Genomic DNA, 12,670 nt, shown 5'->3' with positions numbered 1-12,670 from the left:
GGATAATGCTGATCTTGTATTCCCATTTCTATCAGGTTGTCATATGCAGAAGTGATGTGCATTTTCATTGTATTTGAAAATATTTTTTTCATCTTTAAAATGATTTCTGCTGTGGACTGTAAATACGTTTACTTGTTTATATTTGTTTATATTTGTGTACAATGATTAATCAATATTTATTTTTATTGTTACCTCAGCTTTTATAATATTTTTGTTTCTGTTTGCAGGGGATTCATTGTAAAAGCAAACCTTCCAGTGAGTATACATCATTTGCATTTTTACCACCCTTGTTTTTGAAAGTTAAAGATAATTTATTGTAGATAATAAATCCACTTTCCTGATGACATCAGACTCCTGTCATGACAGGGTATTTACCACAAGTTTCCTTGTACAAAACATAGGAAATTGGTAGGCTCTGATAAACAATGGGTTAATAAGGACCGTGCATTGCTGCTTTATAATTTTCCTTACCATAGGTGGTCATTGGGAGAATTTGCTTAGCCATCTCACACGTTTTTGTTGCTTCTACTTATTATTATTGCCGACAGTAATCATACAGGCTCTTGAATTACCTGCACTGCGAGGCCTCCATCAGCCACTCCTCCCGTGCACACAGTCGCCTGGCGGGGAAGCAGGAGGCAGAGGCCCCCTCTGGGAGGACAGCCCTAGCTGGAGGCCCAGCTCTGAGCTCTGCTCGTCTCCACGGTGCCTTGCCTGGATCCGTCTGGCAGAGACTCCACAGACAGGGAGAAGCTGCAGTGCTGAGCCGCAAGCGCGTGAGATGCTGCCGCTGTGTGATTCAAAAGAGCCAAAGAAATTTAAAGTCACCTTTAGTCACCTCAAAGTGTCATTAAGCAGACATCTTTATCACAGCGCTGGACGCATGGGGGATATCTCCTCCTGACATGCGTGTGTTGAAACAAAAGTTCATCCTTTATATGCCTTAAAGACATGAATATTCACACATTTTCCAAGAAATCACCGCCTCCTTGCTCATCTACTACATTTATGTAATGCTGGCGTTGCAAAACTACACCACGCATGCGTGGGGGTCTCGGGTGGTCGTTTGGGGAGACAGCCCCTGCTCCTTTTTCCCTTTTATGGTCACAGGTCTCCTGAGGATAGTTTCTTCTCCTTGGATGTTTGCCCCTTCTGTTGTCCAGCCAAGCGGTTCCTTATCATCCTTGTGAGAGCGCTCCTGCCAGTCTGTCTCTATGCTCAAGGACAAGATATCTTCTCCGTTCTCTTTAATCTCTCAGTCCTTGCTCTTAACTCTTCTTTGTTTTAATTTTCATGAGGCCTGCTTTCCTTGTGATTAACTGTTTACTCATAGGTACAACGTTAGCACTGAGGCAAATACAGCCTAAGGGCTATAAGAGTAGGCCGTTAAACATAATCACACGGTTATTAGGCTAAAGAATTCTATACTAAAGTTAAACTAATAATGTAATCAATAACCTTCCATATATTAAGAAATTTACAAAACTTACAGTTGATTAGTGACACATGCTAAAACCTTATAACCATTTTAGATCCTTGTTTCATGTGGACATGAAACCAAACATCAGCTGTCATGAGTCTTACTCTGGAAACATGACATTTATGGAACACGTGCTAAGGTGCAGAGAACGAACACAGCTGTGGAAAGGATGCAATTAAAAGTCCCACCTGAAAGAGTCTCTAGCCTTCTACTGGCAAGCAGAGTGAACCATCAATGGCTCGTTCAAGGACTGTGAATGGGTCTTTTTAGGATTAGGCAGCTGAGCTGCTAGTTACACAAACTACGTGGAGAGAGTCGTAGAAGAAGAAACAGGGGTGTTGACCTCTGCTCTGCCTAGCTGAAGCATGCCTTCATGCCCTCAGGCAGCACAGGCTGAGGAAACCAAACCGTTCAACCCTGGTCTCAAAGGGAAGGACACTTGCAATACTGTTGGTTAGGAGTTAAAATCTGTGCTGGGTGTTACACAAATGCAGATCTAGATAGTGGAGACTCACTACAGGTACCACGAGGTGGTGATTCATTCCACCTATTCATTCCATCTTAGGACAAGGTGAAACTGTGTGCTGGGAGGGAGGCGAGAGGGGTTCTTCCTCTCTGTTGATATTGCCAAAGGTGCTTAGATGTTGCACATAAGCTTAAACTAGATGTTTAAGTCTTAGCTGGATGTAGACTTTGGTCACTGAAGAGTTTGTAAACTAAAGATCCTTATCTTTCAAGATGATGTACATGAAGCAGAGCTGGTTGTAGGTTTTCAGTGCTGCCTGAAAATGACTTATCAGCTATCTTTAATACAAGTAACATGTAGGATGACTCAGTCTTATAGGGGTGACGAAAAAACATTTTTTTAGTCTTCGTTCTAATTCACTTGTGCAACAGTGGGTGTATACTCATTTCCATACTTCCTTTTCTGTAGTCATTCTTTTTATTATTTATTATTTGAGGTAAAATTACCTTAAAAGACCTTGATTGTATAACAGAGCACATTTGCAGTAGTCATTGCTTTTAGCTGCAACAAAAAGGTGACTTTATTTCCCAGAATTTGCAGCTATCAGCTCAGTAGTATGTGGCAACGTAGCTTTGACTCTGCTTTCTCCCTCCTGCTCTTCTAGACTATTAGTAGTACATAAGGGCTACTGTAGTATTTGAAATTCACTGTAATATATCCAGACATTGATATCAATACATCAATGATTCTAAAAAAGCCTTACATTCTTCATAAAATGGATTTGGCACAGTATATCACCATGTTGTCCATTATCCTTGAAGGTTTGAAATACTTTCTCAACGTACAACTGTGAAACCCTTCTAATTTATTATGCATTGAAATCTATTGTGAAATGGATTTTGGGCCGTCAGCCCGAAATTTAATCAATTTCATAATTGGTGTCAATACTTTTAAGCAGCGAATTTTGGTATTTATTAACTGAAGTGCACAATGTGGGTATCTCAGGAGAGCATATCTAGGTTGTTTATGAAGTTTGTTGAATCATCATAATGCACAGATGTAGCAGATACTGTGGTAAATCATATGCAAATAGGTTTGAAATGCTACTGTAATTTATACTCATGGAATGATGCTCCAGTGAAGCAATTTTAGTGTGCTTTAGATATGCTCACAGATTTAGCACTGTCAGTATCCTAAGTCATTCAAATTCTTACAATTCTTGTAGGGAAGAAAAATCAGACCAAAAACCACTTAGGATTTTCCATTGGGTGTTGGCCTGGACCTGTTATTAATGGGTTTTCTCTGCAACTTTTTTTTGCTGTTCTCCAATTTAATCTTCTTGCTTGAGGCTTCAAAATATCCATCTAATCATTTCTGTTGCTTATTCATTGCTCAGCTCTGGCTTCTATTATACAAGTGTACATAAGGTGTGTTTTGCTGTCGTGACAGTTCTGGGTTGATTGCTGCATTATCAGATAAAAAAATAATCTGCTGTGGTTGAGCTGATGGCAAAAGTACAAAAAGTGTCTACATGCTGAATAATAAGCCTTGGCTTCTCTATGCCTGGGCTTATATGTGTCCATAATTAAGGAATCTTTTATTACAGCAACAATCCCTCTCTCATGTAGGGCTAATTACAATTATAATTCATAAATATAAAATTTAGGCAAGATTTACTCAACAGATGGTTTGTGTAGGAAGATGTATCTTTGTCTTCTGGGGTGTACATCAAACTACTGGTGAGAAAAGGAAGGAGGTGTGTGTTTCAGAGGAAACTATCTAAGGGGGGGATTAAATGATGATAAGGTAAGAATTTACTGAAGAATTAGTCAGAAATGAGTGATGATTTACAGATATAGAATGAAATTTATTTTCTGTCAGCTCTTCCTTGTATTATATATTTATTGTGATCCAAAACTAATATCCTCATGCATGATATGATCCATTTAAATTATTATTAATGAATTTTGCAGCATCTTTTGCAGTTCTCAAAATGTGTCATAAAATTAATGGGAAAAAATCCAAAGTGGAAGGGTAATTTCATTTTACCCAGTGTATTACTTGTTTGTTCTCAGTTTGAAGGTAGAGACTGTGATCAAGGGGAACAGTGTCCCTGCTTATGGACAGACAGTAGTCTGTCCATAATGCACCTAGGTATGTCAATAATGTCAATGTCAATAATGCACCTAGGTATGACTTAGGATTCTCCTGAGCTAGTTCCAAACCTGTGACATCTGATAATACCATACTTCAGGTAGTACTAACTAAGGACTGAATTCAATTAAGTCATGACAGTCTCCCCTAAAAATAAGTAGCGTCAAATAATATGGTCAAATTCACCCAAACAGAATACTTTGTAAAGAACTGTCAGCTTTGACACTGTGTGTGTATATGCATATATACATTGCTCTTCCCTTAAATAATTTCTACACAGACATAGGAATGGGCAAGGTTATAGACCTGGATCAAGAAATTTACACCAACAACCAAAGAATTAAGCAGAAACGGTTGCTCCTGGATACCATTTGGTATCCACAACAGCATGTCATATGATGCAGTCAAGAAAATATCTTTTTGAGCAAAGAAACAGAGCTAAAGCATCACTTACCACATCGTTAGTAATAATTATCAGGTAGTTCTGCAATATAATAACCTCCCAATTAATTGTGGGTGGATTGATTGGGTGTTGTACAATAACCGTCCACTCTGAGATACCTTTAGGATTATTACAATACCCATTCTTGGAACATGGAACATGCTGTTCGCATCTGGCTGATGTGCACTGTACTTCTTAAGGCTACCTCATCTCTGTGAAAACATGTTTACAAATTCTGCAAAAGTCAATGTACTCCACAGCTCTTAAAGCCTAATTTGTGTATTTTGAATGATCTGTGGTTTTTCTTTGATTTGCACAAATTGTCTTCTCTCATTACAAATATTACCTTGGATAGTTGAGAGCTGACTTTACTGTCAGTTGTGGTAGTGTCCTTGTTTTTCCATTCTTTTCCACTTGGTTCATACCAGCATACCCTGTTGCCTTCAAAAGATGCTTAATGGCACAAAACCAGGATAATGGAGTGGACATTCAGGTGTGAAGTGTTTGTCTTTTCTGACTTTTGATATGTATCACACAGGATTTATTTCTCCTAAAACCAAGTATGAGGGCACCTTAAGAGCTGACAGATTCAAGCCAAGGTACCACATTTATGTCAGCCTGTCTTCTCATCCTGCATGTATCAGTATCCAATGCCTGAAAATGGGTTTTGGCTACAACTGGACACTGTGAAAGTGAGGATCTCATAATATAGAAAGAGGTCCTGTACAGGTTAATACACTTTCAATCTTTAAATTTAGAGTACTTTATTGGAGGGGTTGGAGGGGTAAGTAAGGATAAGCTTTGACCTTCCTCCTCCTCCTCCTCCACATCCTACCTTTCATCTGTGAGAACTGTGGACATATCTTCCATGTGAGTCAATGGATATCCACACTTGACAATAATTCTTGGCTAGACATTGAGGGATGCACCCTTTCCTGATGAGTTAAGAATGTTAACCTGTATTTTATAGCAAGCACAGTATTGTGGCACTGCTGTTTCATACTATGCTCTTTGCCATACTAGTTAAACTCCTTTTAGGAATTTAGCAGTATGACTAATAAGAGTCAAATGGTTTTTTTTCTTCTTTCAGCCTCTCCCCAGGATGAGGAGAAGGTGCAATAAAATATTTTTTTTTTGCTCAGGTGTCTTTTAACTTTTATGCTATGTACCAAAGTGAGAAGAAATCTTTCAAAGAAATTGCTATGATGTAGTTGCAGCTAAAATGAGGTGTGCTGCATTGCATACTGCAAAGCCAAAGGACAAAACCCAATTCCCTGGCTATTTGTTCTGATAGTTTCTTGAACTCTTAATTTTTGGGACTACAAACAATGTATGTGAGGTAGAGAAGCCCAAGGAATGCATTGGGGATTAAATCCACTGTACCAACATAAATTCATAAAAAAATAACTGATTTCTGTGCAGGGCAGTCTCATAAGTAGCAAGAGATTAAATATGCTTAATTGATGAGAGCTGGGGCCTTAGGACTGGTGTTTTTTTTTTTCTTTTACATTAGGCTGTGCAAACCAATGTCCTAAGGCTTTGGGATGACTAGGAAAATAAGATGAGACATAGTAGTTGTGTTCTTTGCCTATTGTTTACACCTTGAAGAAGGCCTGGGTAATGTTTATTCGGCTCTTGCTGTTCTGGTCTAAAGCAGAAGGAAATCCTGTAGGTGTGAGGGATTTTTCCATGGCTAGGAATGCAATGGTGCCCTCTTGTGTGAAAGTGATGTTTTAACAGCAGTTGAGACCATCAGCCAACCCTAAAATTAAAATACTACCTATGAGAGTGCTCACAGTACACAGGTAATGGTTTTGAAAAAAAGTTTAAATAAAGTATTAGTCTAGCCACAATCTGGCAGATTTGATTGTTTAAAAACACTCTTAGTTTAGGTGTGCTCTGCTAGTCTTAACTGTTAGAAGTGTGACTCCTTCCTCCTGTGGGTTAACACTTCCCTAAACCAGGAAATTTATTATCACACGCCATCTGTAGTGTAGTTCTTTCCAACCCCTCTGCATTGCTAGTGAAGCCAACTAGCTATGTTGGCCATGTGAAAATCTTAGGTCAAGTACTGGCTTTGCTGAAGTCAGTGGTGACTTTCCTGCTGATTTCAGTAGAGCTGGAGATTCACCTTCGGTGCTTTCTCTCTTGCAGATATCTTGTGCACGATGAGATTTCTATGTCTTTGTATTTGCATTGCAGATGACATTTTTAACAGCTTCTGCCATGATGCTCCTGCATCTTTATCTTCTATGGTACTGAAAAGCATGAAGATCTCAACAGTGATGAAATGTGTCCAAGGAAGCCCATGCTCTCTTCATTTAAACATTAAAGGAACTCTGAGTCTGGATGGTAGGAAGTGGATTTGCTGCTGAATAATTTCTGTTTATTTTTTGTTTATAGATTTTCAGCCAAGTTTTGTTCCATATTGCAATAGTTATGTCCAAGCTCTTTTCACATAATTATATCAGAAAGATATTTTTTGTGAAACCATTTTATCATAGAATCATAGAATACTTTGGGTTGGAAGGGACCTTCAAAGGTCATCTAGTCCAATCCCCTTGCAACAAGCCGGGACATCTTCAACTAGATCAGGTTGCTCAGAGCCCTGTCCGATCTGACCTCAAATGTTTCCAGGGATGGGGCTTCTCCCACCTCTCTGGGCAACCTGTGCCAGTGTTTTACCACCCTCATTGTGAAAAATGTCTTCTTTATATCTAGTCTGAATTTACCCTCTTTTAGTTTAAAACCATTACCCCTTGTCTGATGGCTACAGCTCCTGCTAAAAAGTTTGTCCCCATCTTACTTATAAGCCCCCTTTAAGTACTGGAAGGCTGCAGTAAGGTCTCCCTGGAGCCTCCTCCAGGCTGAACAACCCAACTCTCTCAGCCTGTCCTCAATCCCTCTGATCATTTTTGTGGTCCTTCTCTGGACCTGCTCCAACAGGTCCATGTCTTTCCTGTGCTGAGGGCTCCAGAGCTGGATGCAGGACTCCAGGTGGGGTCTCACCAGAGTGGAGTAGAGGGGCAGAATCACCTCCCTCGACCTGCTGGCCACGCTGCTTTGGATGCAGCCCAGGATATGGTTGGCCTTCTGCGTTGTGAGCGCACATTGCCGGCTCATGTCCAGCTTTTCATCCACCAGCACCCCCAGTACACACATTTTACTACAAACTAGAATAAAGACATGGCCCTTCTCAAGGAAATGAGAACTGTGATAATGAATTTAAGACAACTGAATTTTTGCTTCCAACATAATACACTTAACTTGTCCTCTACCAGTGCCCCAAGCATACTGCTACCCTTTTCTTTCTTGCTCTGACATGCGTGCATGCACATGTACACTCCCCCTCCCGCCCCCCAAATTCTGTCTGCCTTGGTAACTCAGACATGAGCGACTGTCCCAACAGAAGGAGAAACAGTCTGTGTGTCTGAAGTTACAATTCTGCGCTAAAATAAAATGAAATCACTCAAACATTTTAGGCATAGTCTCTTTTTACTAACACCCTGCCATTCATGTGCTTAGCGTGTTACCATTTAGGTAATTCCTGGTGTGCTTCACTCAGAATTAATAGGTTTATTTTTTAAATTTGCACAAGAATTTGCATAATTAAAGCTTTAATTTATAGCTTTAAATAATATATATATATTATTTAAATCCTTGCTACTACCCCTGTGTGTGTGTTGTTTTAACAGAGATAAAATAGATGTGCCTTTCACTTAGAAGGAAAGCTTACTATATGGTATATTTTAATTTATTTTTTGGTTTTCTTAAAGTTGCTCAAATTATATTTTTGAAATCTATTCCTAACTCATTTCAGAAAATATCCGTGGGCTGGAAATATGTTCTCTTTCACTGGACACACAGCAATCTCAGTGCACAAACGTGAGATTTGCTAGGAAAAAAAGCAAGATGCTTAATGGAAAGAAGGTAGACTCCTTTTTTGGGTTGTTTTTAATTTAAATGTTTATGAGCCTTTGGAAAAAATATTTTGTATCTCTCATTTTCTTCTCTTATTGACTTTGTGGAAAACTGCAATGAAATTTATGCTTCAGCATTGTCAAATGAAACTTCATAACAAAATATCCTTTTATAATCTATAAATTCAGTTCTCCACCATTTTTGTACTTCTTGCCCTTACCTTTTTGCATGAGAAACTGCTCTGCAAAGCCGAATTTTCATATCAATCTTGCTAGCTTTCTTTTTGTGCCCACCGTATTGTGGGTAAGCTTTTGTAACTCCAATTGCTAGGAAGCATAATGCCCCAGGGATTTTAAGTACATAAATATGATTTAAGTTCAACCATGTCAATGGAATTTACACTTCTAGAAGACAGCGAAGTGCCTAAGCACTTGTGCATATCTGTCCTGAAGTCATTGTAATAATTGCAAAAGCAGAGTACAATTTTTTACTAAACTAAACCCAGAAGTATTTGTTATTAAAATACGCAACTAGGAAAGAAAGAAAACCATCCTTGACCAACTGAATTTTTGCTTCCAATTACTGGTGGATAACTGTTATTAATCCCATACAAAGTGTGTTACTTCATGTGCTTTGTAAATGTTATATTGATTGCACATGTGAAACAAAGTTCTTCTCCCAAACTGCAATTGCAGTTTACGCTCTGTATCACTTGATGATCAAATGTGCCTATAGGCAATGCGGGGCCAGCAATGAACAACTGGTAGCTTTTAGAGTAAGGCAAGACTCAACAAACGCACTTAATGAAATTTTCTTAGCTTCGGTTCAGTGACTAGAATGGTGACACGAACTGTCCTGTACCCTCCAAATGCCTTCTACCAAATAGGAGTGTATCCAACATGAAAACCTATATGGAATTTAATAATTACTGCTAGCAGTGAGAGAATGACCTGCTGTAACTGGACCCCAACTTTTGCCTCCTAAATTACTTTCTCAGTCACAAACTGTTACTGGAATGAATAAATTTGCTGAAGTTGTCATTAAATGTTTAAACAGACTTTTTTCCCTATTCTGCAAGTGTTTGTGCTTGTAAAACACCTACAAACTGGGACTTTTGGGAGTATGAAAGACCTTTTTGCTTTTGAAGTTCAATAAGCATCGGGTACCTGTATTTCTATGCTTTTAGTATTATTTCATAGCTTGTAGATATTTGGATTTCTGGAAGTGAAAGCAACATCCTAGATTAGAAGTAATGATATGCTTGGAAATGCTTTCATTAAATGGTATCTGCTTCTTTTACATTCTTAATGCTGTAATATCTGAGACTGCTTAATGCTCCTCATAAATAGCAATAAACCTGAACAAAGAATATTGCTTGCTTAACTCTGGTAACCAGTGGTTTTCAGGTATTCTGGAAGTCACGCACAAACTTGATTTTATAAATGTTTTAAACAGGTACAGGTACAATTCAATTGCATTGAAGTCAATGTAGCACAACACATCTACGTGACCATGAAAACAGTACCAAATTACTGTGAAGTCAAGCTGAGTCAGGAATACTATGTTGAAGGTAGGAAAACACCTTAAATCAAATGTTTTTCAAGAAACACCTTTTCAAAGAAAAAAAACAAAACAAACAAAAAAACCCCCCAAATACAAAGCCAAATCATGTTCTGGGATACACTGATCTAACTGATGGTAGATCTCCTATGCCAGGACCAGTCTTATTCTACATTTCGATGATTTATTTTGTGCATAGAAATGTCTGACTAGCTATAAAAAACAGAGACCAGAGTTTATAACTAAAAGTAGATAGAAAACTGAACTGCATTATGCATTTGTCCTAACTGACCTTCTTGTGTCCAGCGTGCCCTCTTTCTCTGCCTGCAGTTCAGTCCTGTGTGCTCCCTGTGCGTAAGATGGAGCCTCTGCGTCTCTTCATGGCTAGGCCACGGGTGGTTTCAGAGATTGAGGCAAGCTTAGTAAGAAAATGTAAAGAATTTTCTTTTTACTTTCATTAGCTAGCTGTTCTATTGCCTGTTTTCATGTAACTGGATAAGATAAGGTAGCATTTTTCCATGTTTTTGGAGTAAGGTGCCTACTGTGTGCATATAAAAAGAGATTCAGCACTGTGTTCCAACCAAGATACAGCGTGGATAGTGAAGACAAGTGCACCAAATGGTGTTGCAAAAATGAAATGAGACCCCTTGTTTGGTCTGGTGCCTGGGCTTGTCCTGCCTTCCCGTCTCCAGAGCCTGTGGGTGGGTGGCTCTTGCCCTTGCCCCTTGGTACTGTACCATCCCTTGCACACAGTATCAGACACGTTGTGGCTGTTTCACTCTTTCATAGAAGTAAAGCCTTTTTGTATTTAAAAAGCCTTTAATTTTCTTGATAAATCCTGATTCACTATTGAAGTGGATGTGTACTTTGTGAATTAAGAGGGGGGGAAATAAGGTTTTATAACGCACAGTTTTAAGATGCTTTACAAAGGTGAGTAAACAAATGAAAATAGGAAATATTTCTCTCGGGAAAAGAACTGTGTGGGGAAATGAGAGCAGAGTGCTGCTCTAATACTGAGCTAAGCAAGGAGAGGTGAAAACAGTAGGCAGCACATTATGGGCTGATTTAGTATTCCTAAATCAAGATTTAAGTTTTGGAGATAGATAGAAATACTAGGTGTTAGTTCTGAAAGTGTTGCCTGGCCTCCAATTCCGGTAAGCTCCCTGGGAGCTAAATAGGATGTTCCTTTGTAAGCCTAGAGTAGAGTCAGAATAGCAAAAATAGACAGTTGTTTATAATAGAGGAATAAGCCTGGTGAGCAACAGGAGCAGCTTTCAAGGAAAGAATAACTGAAATTATTATTATTATCATTGTTATTATTACTTAAATTATTGTTAGGCACTAGGTAAAAAAGTGCACCGTTATATCCTAGATTGCCACCTGAAACTGCTGATGAGGTTTTCCAGTAGAAACCCCACACTGGTGAGATAGCTCCTTAAGGCAAGTTGTGATAAGGGTACTTTTCTTTTTTGTTATTTATCTACAAGTGGATGTAAATCTGCCTTTAAAAAGGGGTATAAGAGATAGGTTTCCTGTTGGGAAGCTATTGGACCATTTGTCAGTTTATTTACACAGTTACACAAATAAAGCAGCACTGAAGAAAACTGTGGCTTCTATTTTGCAGATTGCAGAAACAGTGATGTGGGAAAACATATTTCAGCTTGTTCGGGTGAGCTGACCTTCTATATAACTTAAAGTTGTGAGATATTTCTGGTGACATATACGATGCGTTTTCATAGCTCAATGAGAGGGAGAAAACCTGTGTTTTACAACTACCAGTACTTATAATTACCGTGTAGTTGATACCTAATGTCCTGGAAAATGTGTTTCTTTATATTGTCTTGGAAATGCTAGATAGCTGATAAAGATATTGACAACTTATTTAATACTTAAACTTTTGGAAATAGGTTTGTGTCTTTTTCATGCACTTCAGATTGCTGGTTTTATAGTCTATGGTCTATAAACAGACCTCATAAATAGATTGAAATTAATTTACCAAACTGCTATCCTGATTTTGGCATACCAATGAATTTAAAAAAAATAAAATATTCCCCCACATATTGTATTTGTCTAACATAGTTGCACATATTCTCTATGTAATGAAATTGGTACCTTGGGATAATCAGCTTTTGTGGTAGTATCAGTGTGTATATTTTAAGTATTTGTACATGAACCACATAACATTTCAAGTACTGAGGCTGAGGTACAATCGGCAGGTGTCCTGGCTTCTCAGTATTGCCAGTGCTAATTTAAGACAATAATACTGAAATTTATTGTAACGACAATTATTATATCTCATAAAATAAGAATACTTTTAGGAATATCAGGCTATAAAATAATTAATTCAAACATACTAGGTAAGAATCTATAGATATTGAATTTCACCTCCATCACATTATGAAATATATTCTGTACCTTTTATAAAGAAATAACAAAATCAGAAATAACAAATTAATAAAGAAACAGATGTGATAATGTTATGCTTGAATTTTTTTTTTCAGCTGGAATGTTTGATTATAATGTAGACAGGGCAAGGAAAATTATATCAGTGAATGTATCCAACTTTCTTCGAGATCAAGATTATTACGTTCGTCTGTGCCACAAATGGTTTACCTGTGAAGATGTAGGGGCATTTGCTGTGGTGAGT

At 38.2% G+C, this 12,670-nt stretch overlaps 1 protein-coding gene across 1 annotated transcript in view; it reads left to right on the top strand.

Annotated features, from left to right (window-relative positions):
• The window catches only part of IL17REL (interleukin 17 receptor E like), a gene marked incomplete at its 3' end in the record, with an annotated part of 50,313 nt that overhangs the window by 19,135 nt on the left and 18,508 nt on the right, over window positions 1-12,670 (top strand). Inside the window, exons 2-7 of the mRNA XM_082014125.1 lie at window positions 228-255; window positions 6,745-6,894; window positions 8,363-8,472; window positions 9,919-10,033; window positions 11,648-11,692; window positions 12,525-12,664. Of these exons, the coding sequence (XP_081870251.1) occupies window positions 228-255; window positions 6,745-6,894; window positions 8,363-8,472; window positions 9,919-10,033; window positions 11,648-11,692; window positions 12,525-12,664 (588 nt within the window). The remainder of the gene's footprint in view (window positions 1-227; window positions 256-6,744; window positions 6,895-8,362; window positions 8,473-9,918; window positions 10,034-11,647; window positions 11,693-12,524; window positions 12,665-12,670) is intronic.

The sequence above is a fragment of the Phaethon aethereus genome (assembly GCF_964289735.1).
Source record: "Phaethon aethereus genome assembly, chromosome: 1".
Lineage (NCBI taxonomy): Eukaryota > Metazoa > Chordata > Aves > Phaethontiformes > Phaethontidae > Phaethon > Phaethon aethereus.
Note: the sequence above shows the minus strand (reverse complement) of the source record. Positions and strands in the feature narration are given on the sequence as shown.